We start from the raw sequence: 10,459 nt of genomic DNA on the forward strand, positions 1-10,459 counted from the left end.
AGAGAAATATGTAGATTAATAAAACATTCACAACCTAAGACTAACACAAAGAAAACTATACAAGGTCATTGTAGAGCGACCAACGATTACATATAACTGAAGCATTGAAAGTAGGAACTTACGAAAATTGAAAAGGTGAGAATTGATTGATATATATATATATATATATATATATATATAGTCTGCAAGTCTAATAAGCTTGACATATATGGAGGATATAAAAAAGTACATACATACATAAAGAAAACTATGAATAATGTGTTGCTTTTGGTTCCTCACAGTGAGGATGATGGCTTCATTGGATAGTCATTCGTTGGTTCATTCATTCACTCGCACTACCACTTTTTAGGTACCCCACTAGTAGTCTACTCCCAGTATCACATAGTATTCTTTAAAAGCAGATTCATCAAATATCCCTCATCTTTAATCTTTTTTTGTTCTTGCCAGAGCAAATAGGATAAAACTACAAGCTATATACCTGGTTCATAAAAATGAATAGTATTAATGAGGATGAGTACAAAAATCAAGCTATAAATTTGCTTTGAAATCTCAAGAGGAATCAACTCCGTTATACTAGTTCCATCCTTTAACAACCAAATGATACAAGCAATAAGAATATTGCTCCCAAAGAAAAAACATAAATAATCATGCACTCTTAGAAATCATATATAACCAAAATGAAAAATGAATTTAGGCCTACAAGCTCATACCTCTCCAGCATCCAAGAATAAGAAGGTGTGGTCAGCTAAGGTTTCCTTCATATTCAACAAGATCAAAAGGGCTTCCACTAGCAAAGATTGCTTTACCCTACAAAATATGAGACGTAATGTGGTAAGTAAGATTTTTGTTTGTTTATTTGCTTTATTATTTAAAACTCACAATGTGTTGTTTCTTGTGCTATGTAAAAATGAAACAGAGAAAATTTACCTTGCTTCATGCGTAAGCTTCTTCAGTTGTGCATTCAAATTGTGAACTTGGGTTAGAGAGAGCAAGAATGAGTGATTTCTACATGCCAAGAAATATCACAAGCATCAGAGATATAATCTTATCGTGAGGTAGCAAAAAAATCATTAAAGAAAGCCAGAAAGAACCTCATTCAAGGATGCCATGGTTTCAACCACTTCATTGGTAAATGATCCAATAAAAAATGGTTGGCTTGATTGGCCGATGGAGAGTGGATTGTAAGTTAGTGTTCAAGAATCAAGGCTAATGAATATTAAATATTACATGAAATTAAGGAAAAATCTAACACTTTCTTTACCTTGATAACATTTAGTAGCCCTTTCATAGGTTCATGCTCATGTGCCCAAAACTTTTTGAAGTGTTGAACCAGATAAGAGCTAACAGTAGTCCCTAGAACGGAACATACTTGTCATGAGAAACTAGAAAAGAAGAAAGTGTAGAAGGAACAAAAAGATTTCATTCTTGTTTTCCAGGATCCTCCTCTTGCATTTACCTTCCAATCCACAAGCCAGATCTTTTCTCATGTCTCTTCCACCGGAGCATTTGTCTAGCCAACAAAATATTACTTAGATACTTCATAAAAATGAATAGTATTAACGAAGATGAATACAAAAATCAAGTTATATACATGCATTGAAATCTCAAGAGCAATCAGCTCTGCTAACCAGTTCCAACCTTCAACAACCAAAAGATACAAAAGATACAAGCAATAAGAATATTCCCAAAAGAAAAAACATATAATCATCCATTCTTAGAAATCATGTATTAGAAAAATAAAAAATAAATTTAGGCTTACAAGCTCTTACTTCTCCAGCACCCAAGAATAAGGTGTGGTCAGCGCTAAGGTTCCCGCAACTAGCAATGCGTTCTTAGACACCAAAATATAAAATCAGAGTTATTCCTAACATATCTTTATGCAAAAAATTAATAGTTCTGCAACTTACCTATAAATTGATGTATAGTAAATCGAGTCACGATACGTCAAAATATTCTTTGTGGAATTTTACTCAAAAACTGAACTCAAGCCGGAAGCGTTTCGCACCACGGTATAAATCCAAGACAACAAAATTACGATAATTTTCTATAGGTATAAAAAAGCAATGATTTACCATTAGAACAACAAAAATTAGGGTTTATATCAAGCTAATGGAAATCAAATTTGAACATGACATGAGAGGAACATAACTTAAGCGTAGAGGAAAAAAGTACTGAAGAGAAGAGGGAAAACACTTACGAAAAAGGAAATTGCACTAGGTGAAAAAAACAACTAACAAGAGAAGAATAGAAGATGACTTCCAGAAGAACAAGAAATCACCTCTGAAAGAGGAGAAGATAGTCATAGGAGAAATTGAGAAATTCAAATTGCGAACCCGCGCATAGCAAAATATATGTATAAAAAATTTTTGTTGATTTTAAATCCATTGTAAATATCATATAATATTTAATTATTTTGAATATATCGTCAGTTTTAATAAACCACCACTATATAACTGTCTTTAAAAAGTATTTTTGTTATAGTGACACAAATAATACTACTATAAATAATAATGTTAATATGAATAATATTATTATTAATAATAATAATAGTAATAAAATAAATGTGAAAGAAGATAGAATAAAAAAGATATAAAAACATAAGAAAAAAGATTTTTATCAAAGATAAACAAAGATATAAAAACATAAGAAAAAATATTTTTATCGTGTATTGATTTGTTGATTTGCAGGAAGGAAGGGGAAAGAAGAGAGTTGAATGATTTGTTGATTTGCAGGAAGGGGAAAGAAGAAAGTTGAAGAGGAAGAAAGGAGAATAGAAAAGGTTAGGAGAAACAAAAATATAAATTTTGGAAGGAGATAAAAGGAAAAAATGTTTAGGAGAAGCAGAAATAGAAATTTCAAAAGGAGATAAAAGAACGTGTTTGGGAAGAACAATCTGAAAAGCAAAAGCTATTATCTTTTTTTTTATTCAATAATTTATTAATTTCAACATTAAGGAAGGATGAATTTTTTTGAAATACCTATTATTTTTAAATAAATGTCTACATTACAAAAATATTTAATTTTAGAAGGCGTTAATTAGTTGGAATTATAATAACATCCAGTAAGATATAATATACCGGAGGTTTTAAAAACCCTAGTTAAGTACTAGGGTTTTTTCAAAGAACCCCAGTAAATTTTAAATTTTAATTAATTTTTTCATTTTTTTCTTTTGTAACTTTTAATGTTTTAAAAACACTAGTGTCTGAGAAGGTGTGAGGAGGTGTAGTGTTGCTTTCCTTTGTTGCGTAGTCGTGTTTCAGAAGAGAAGATCTGATAAAGGATTAACCCCAACCAAGGATGGAGGCACATGCTTAAGAAGACTAAGCATGTTTAGAAAGGAAGTTCGGTAATCCTTCATCCCTTTCATTTGTGTTTGTTATTTTTGACTCCCAAAATTGACTTAGTTGAATCAACTTTAGTTGACTTGTTTACCTTTGACTAGGTTTGACTTGTTGACTTCAAGGTTGTCATGGCTTCTAGCCTAGCCTTGTAGTGGCGTGTTTCTCACATTTTTACCATTCCTTTCCTTTTCATTTTATGTTTTCTTCTTCCTTTAATTGTTCTTGGTTTTCTATGGTTTATGTGCTTTCCATTTCCTTTTTGTTTTGAATCAATCCATCATCTTCTTCTCTTGAGCTTTGTGAAAGGAACCTTCACATCTAGATAGCTTGCTATCTTAATGTCCAGTGGGGATTTCACTTAGCTTTCTTAATCAACTCACACCATATTCAATAATCTTAAAAACAAACAAGTTAATCCTTCATCAAGATCCTTTTTCACTCTCCACCGTCCTCCACAACCTCTACACATCTTTCTCCGCCGTACACTCTCCCTTGCTTCCAATTTCGTTTTCATACTTCATCTCCCTATTTTGTCTTTCAATTTTTCTCTTTTGATCTCCCAATTTCGTCCTTCTCCACCGTTTTTCCTCATTGTCTCATGGAAACGTCTACGTAAAGAAGCTTGAGGTAACGAAGATTGCTCTCCCTTGCTTCCAATTTCGTTTTCATACTTCATCTTCCTATTTCGTCTTTCAATTTTTCTCTTTCGATCTCCCGATTTCATCTTCCAGCATTTCAATCTTAGTTTCGTTTTCATATCATTTTCTACTGTGTTCGATTTTTTGCTTTCGATTTTGCCCTAATTTCGTTTCACTTTTCAATTTTGTCACTGCGTGGGATTTTGCCACCGCTATTGCAATCAGAGTGCGTTCGATTTTGCCATTGGCAAGTAATCGTGCCATTATTACTTTCTTTTCGTGCTCCTCTTTTCATATCAGGTTTTTTGCTCTTTCAGTACTTCTTGGAATGAATCATTTGATTTTGACGAGAATTATGGTGGTGAATACCTAAATGTAAAATGCTTCAGTGAAGAAATTTTTGGAGATTAAGACTTAAAAAGAAATTATATCGGCAAAAAGAATATGGTTTGTCAAATCGTGACCCTCTACATGGTAATGGTCACTGAATCTTTTGGATATAGACCCTATCCTCGGAATTGGTCTAATCTTTTCTCAAAAAATATAAGAAAAAGAAAATTTTCAAATCGAGGCCCTCTACATGCTAATGGTCACCGAATCTTTTGAATCAACCCTCTCAACGGGATTAGTCTAATTTGGGTTTTTCAAAAAGTAAAAAAGAAAACAAAAAGAATTAGTGTGTCAAACCGAGACCCTCTACTTGGTATGGTCAAATTTGTCTTCTTTTAAAATCTGAACGAAATTAGTGTTTTTATCTTTACTTATCTTTTATTACGATAATATGAAAAAGTCAAATTTCCAAATTATCAAGCAAAATCTAAGTAAAGAGGGACAACTGTCAACACCCAATTTCGTCCGACTAAATAAATAATAATAATTTGTTTTTTTCAAAAAAGGTATAAAAAAATAAAAAAAAATAATAAATAAGTTTTCTCTTTGATTTTTTGCTTTGTCTAAATAATAATAATAACAGGATAATAATAATAATAATAATAATAATAAATAAATAAATAAAAGGAAAAAACTTTGTTCTAATCTTGTATGTATTTTCTTTTGAGGCTTTGTTTCTATTTTAGCCCAAAATACTCTATACACCCACACCATTTTTCTTGCAACTAATGGTAGCCCAAAATTTAATTTTCGCACCCCCACTCTATGCTTTGTCGTTTCTACTCCAGATTAAGAAGTTAGTCTAATAATTAGAAACAGAATATGTTCTAATATTTATAATTATTTACTCTGATTTTTATGACACCTCCTTTTCCAGATGAGGAAAATATTAATATGTTTCTCAAGAATATCTTTTTTGTAACTATAATTAATCTGTCCTGATCAGGTTTGATTTTGTGCTCTGATTTTATGACACCTTTTTTTTTCCAGATAGAGAAAGTAGTAATATAATTCAAAACAATATCTCTTTTACTATTTAAAATTAATTTTGCTTATCACGTTTGATTTTGTGCTCTGTTTTTTATATGATTTGATTCTCATTTTGTAATAATTTTAAGACTAGTTCTTGCCTTTTAAAACTCGTTGTACTTAAAGCAGACCTTTATTACGAGATTACATTAGATTTATAATGTTGTGTATATAAACCCATCAGAAAAAGAAGAATTAATGAATTTTCTCTCTCAAAAATTTCTAGAGCCCTCTCTCACTCTAAGCACACATTCTCTTTTAACCCTCACACATACAAAAACCCACTCACCATCAATCGCCACCCCCACGTGCTTCTTAGTGTTCCAACACAACTATTGTAAGTGTGATCTCCCGTCCAGGTTCGCAAAATTAATTTTTATTGTGTCATGCAATATTTCTCGAGATGTGTTTTTTATCTTGGTTGAATTTGATGTTTTCAATATTTCTTTTGATATAAAAAAAAAACATTATTGTCATGCTTTTTGGGGTTCATTAGTTTTATAATTAAGGTTTTGTTGATTGCTTTGGGTTGTGAACATTGTTGCATGAATAAGTGAGAGATATCATGTTTTGACATTGTATGAATATGTTGTGCCATTTTTTTTTCATGTTAAGGGTTGTAAAAAATTTTCATATTAAAATAATATGTTTAATCCTAAACGTTATTTCCTAATCTTTTATTTATTTATTTTCCTAATGTTTTCATAAATTGTGGATATGAAATAGTCAAATTTTGTTGGGTATCAATGTCTTATTTCGAAAGTTTTTTTTTTAAAAGGAAGTAATAACAAATAAATAATTTAAATACCCTTCTAACTTTTAAAATGTATAAGTGCTCATGTGACTGCTCGCGTCAACTTAGTACTTAATACCTTCGCTTTTCTATAAGATTACTAAAAAATACAAAATATTCAAATATTAAAAAAGAGTGATATCAACATCTTCGAACAAATTGTTTTCAAAAAGTCTTTTCATAAAGAACTACGTGACCCTGATTCTCCATTATGAATGGAGATACGTAGGAGCAAGGAGTAATCCTTGTCGGGCCCAAAAAACAAAAAAATCTTTTTTATTTCGTTTTATTTATTTATATTTTATTTCTTTTTTTAAAATAAGTATTTAAAGGAGATCACATCAATTTGTATTTTAATTAAAGGTACCATCTTAGGATGGACGTTGTAGGGTGCTAACACCTTCCCTACGCGTAATTAACTCTCGTACCCCCAATCTCTGTTTTCGTAGACCTTGCTCTTTTTTATGGTTTTCCATAGTTTCCTATAATAACTATGGTGGCGACTCCAAACTCTGTTTTTACAAAATTTGTTTTTTTTGTTCGTCATCCCGTCGTGATTTCGGTTGTGATAGATGGCGACTCCACTAGGGACTTTAGAGAGTTAGGCCATTTAATTAAATATATAAAATTGATGTGGTTGTTTCAATTTTTTTTTGTTTTTTTACTAGTTTTTTTTTGTTTTTTCTCTCTTTTCTTTTTCATTCTTTTTTTTCGTCTTATATTTTTGTTTGTTTTATTTTATTTTATTTTATTTCTCATTATTTATTATTATTGTGTATATTTTGGATGATTTTTTTATTTTTTTATTTTTTTATTGTTCATATTATTTTATTCTTATGCTTGAATTTTGAATCCTAGGATATATGACTTTATTATATATATATTTGTTTGTTTTTCGTCATTGTTTGTCTGCAGGAAGGGGTTTGGGTATGCATTATCCTTCCTTCACACACACACACACACTATGTGCATGACATGAGTGGGGCCCTATACCCGGGCCTGAGTAACTTTAGAAGTAGAGGGGATTGTGTAGTAGTGTCATAGTGGATGTACTTCCCAAGTGGTCATTGTGAGAACCCCAGCTAGAGTTTGTTTGCTTCATTGGTACTCCCACCTCTTGTTGTTTACCAACTGTCGTGGGAAATGCCATGAAGTGGGCCATAGCTCTAGTGACCTTGATATTTAGGTATTAGGAAACCATCCTGGTAAGCGCATGTATTTTACCTTAGATCCATTAGGCGCCAAATCTTTGTTAAGGCACAAAGGGAGATGTACATGTTTTTTATTCCTCGGTTTATTTTATTTTATTTTTTATTTTTTTTCCTCTTGATTTTTGTTTTAGTAATAAAATCATGCATAACATATTATTGCATCCATATAGTTATGTTTTCTCATATCATCTCATCATGTTTATTTAATTTTAGGTCCGAAATTATAAAGTTGTGATTAAGTTTAAAAAGAAAAGGCAAATTAACATGGAATTTAGAGTAGGGGGCAGTTAGATTTTGATATTTTGAAGAAGAAATTATCCTTTAGGGTTGTAGAAAGTAATTTGAGTAATTTGAGAACGTGATAACTAGGGTTAGAGATTAAGTTTTCTTTCTAACACATTGATTTATGAGCTTTCTAGATAGTTGGGTTTGTGTGGACTCTTTTCCATGATAATTTCTATTTACTCATAGCTTTATAATTTCTTAATAAAATAAACGATTTGCATTATGTTTTCCTTCCTTTTCTTTTTCTTATCTTTTTTTTTGTTCAATAAAAATAATAGAGCAAAAATAATAAAAACAAATACGGCAAGGCCAAGGCATCCTTGCAGGACGCGAGCAAATAGTAAAACAATGGAGGACTGGGAAACCGCACAAGAGACAATAAAAGCAGATATCAATCAGCTAAAGGACCAAGTAGGTCAAATCTTGGAGGCCTTGAAGTCCTTAAAGGCCTCAGGAGAAGCATCATCAACAAAGTGTGAGGAAAGCACTCACGACGCTCCTGTTGCTTTTCCAACGTACGGATTGCCATCGGGTTACACTCCACCTGTTGGAGATTATTCAGAGGCTGAACATGCTTCCTTTTCATTCCCAATCAATACTCCAAGGAATGAAGCGACTACCTTTGCGGAACCACGAGTGACTGTAATACCTAAGCCTTTAAACACAACTATTGGTGAAAGCTCTTTGGACAAGATTACACCACGCCCTACTATGCAGGCCATATCTGTTGATGTTGAGGGAACCAAAACTAAGTTGGAAATTTTGGAAGAACGGCTACGAGCTATTGAGGGAGGTCGAAACTATGGGTTTAGAGATGTTGCGAGTTTAAGCCTAGTTCGTGATGTCACAATACCTCACAAGTTTAAAGTTCCGGAGTTCGAAAAGTACAAGGGTACCACATGCCCTATAAGCCATCTAACCATGTATTGTCGAAAGATGGCTACCTATGCTTATGATGACAAATTGCTAATCCACTTCTTCCAAGACAGTTTGGCTGGGGTAGCATTGAGTTGGTATACACACTTGGAAGCGTCTCACATTCGTTCTTGGATGGATTTGGTAGATGCCTTTTTGAAACAGTACAAGTATAACATGGATATTGCGCCAGATCGATTGCAATTGCAAAACATGGTCAAAAAGGATGCTGAATCATTTAAGGAGTATGCACAACGATGGAGAGAGCTTGCTTCTCAAGTGGAACCTCCTCTTCATGATAAGGAAATGATGGAAATGTTTGTGAGCACGTTACAACCACCATTCTATGAACACATGGTAGGGAATGTATCCTCAAATTTTTCTGATATCATCATCATAGGTGAAAGGATAGAGATTGGGCTAAAAAATGGAAAAATTACATATAGCCCGCTTGCGGCTACAACTCCTAAAAAGCCCGATTTCAGTCTTGGGAAGAAGATGGAAGTAGAGGTGCACGCAGCATCAACAATACCTAAGTATGAAAATCAGACTCTTGCTTACCAAGCACAATCTCTACAACAGGGATCATATCAATCACAACACAATAACACTTGGAAAACTGAGGCTAACACAAATCCCAACCAGTCTTTGGGGCAAATCACTAGTCTTAGAAGGAATCAAGAAAAGAATTATATTCATTTCACTCCTATTGTTGTGACTTACACGGAGTTATTGCCAGATCTACTCCGTAATGCTTTGGTAGCTATCTGCCCGATGAAGCCTTTGGAGCCACCATACCCTAAGTATTTTGATGTAAATGCCACATGTGATTATCACGGGGGAGCCATTGGTCACTCTACTGAGAAATGTTTGTCTTTCAAACACAAAGTGCAAGCTTTAATCGATTCAGGGTGGTTAAAATTTCAAGAGAATAAACCCAACATTAAGGCCAATCCCCTCTCTAGGCATGATAATGCTTCAATAAATGTTATTGATCTCGAGGGACACCAGTTGGTGAAGAATGTGAGCGAAATTAAGAGTTCGCGAAAGTTTATTTTTGAGGCACTACTAACAGTAGGATTATTGGAAGGTGAATATAACTTAAGGGATGCATGCGAGTTCCATCCAGGTGCTGAACATTCCATCGATGCGTGTAAAAAGTTTGAAAATTTTCTACAGAATTTGATCGACAAGAACTTTGTGCAAGTATGTTGTGGGGACAAAGAGGACAAGAGGAGGCTGGTAGAAGAAAAGAATGAGCTAGGCCTAGCTCGCATAGAAGGACGAGAACGAAAGAAAGGGAAGATTTGCATCAGTGACATCAAAGAGAGCTTCCGCAGTGTTAGATGAATTAACGCTTGTCAGATATCACCATCGAGGATGGAAATGGATTGGAAACCTTAGACTTTGTGCGGTCCTGTCCTCCAGACATATAATTGAATAATTGAGAGATAACGAATTACCCGTGATGTTTAATTTGAAGGAAATGTATTTCTTTTAGTTTATCCTTTTGCTTTACCTGGAGGGACTTTACGAGATGACTTACTTTTTTTTATGCTTAGTGTGACAATACAAAACATTTATAATTTGTTTTTGATCGTTTTTGTTTTATTTATTCGTTTTATAAACTTAAATGATGCAAATATGATGATGAATGTTTTAAAAATATTAATGTTGATATTCCTAATTTTGAGCACTCTGTTGATAATATGGAAGATGATAATGAGGATGACTGAGAACCTTCTCATTACTATCTAAAGATGAATGGGGCAATTGAGGCTGCTAATAAAAATATAAAGAAGATTATATAAAAGATGTTGGTCATGTATAAGGATTGGCATGAAATGCTTCCTTTTG

The 10,459-nt window shown here is 32.9% G+C and overlaps 1 protein-coding gene and 1 pseudogene across 1 annotated transcript; one reads left to right on the forward strand and one right to left on the reverse strand.

Annotated features, from left to right (window-relative positions):
* Positions 1-741: 741 nt before the first annotated feature.
* Positions 742-4,243, reverse strand: LOC114188387 (annotated as a pseudogene).
* Positions 4,244-8,035: 3,792 nt separating this feature from the next.
* On the forward strand, positions 8,036-9,952 carry LOC114188388. Its single transcript, XM_028076976.1, has one exon. It carries the CDS (start codon positions 8,036-8,038, stop codon positions 9,950-9,952), a length of 1,917 nt encoding a protein of 638 aa, XP_027932777.1.
* Positions 9,953-10,459: the final 507 nt, after the last annotated feature.

Source organism: Vigna unguiculata, chromosome 6, assembly GCF_004118075.2.
Source record: "Vigna unguiculata cultivar IT97K-499-35 chromosome 6, ASM411807v1, whole genome shotgun sequence".
NCBI lineage: Eukaryota > Viridiplantae > Streptophyta > Magnoliopsida > Fabales > Fabaceae > Vigna > Vigna unguiculata.

Excerpts from the sequence above, each read along its gene's own strand:
- LOC114188388 (XM_028076976.1), top strand. The coding sequence starts at position 8,036 with ATGGAGGACTGGGAAACCGCACAAGAGACAATAAAAGCAGATATCAAT.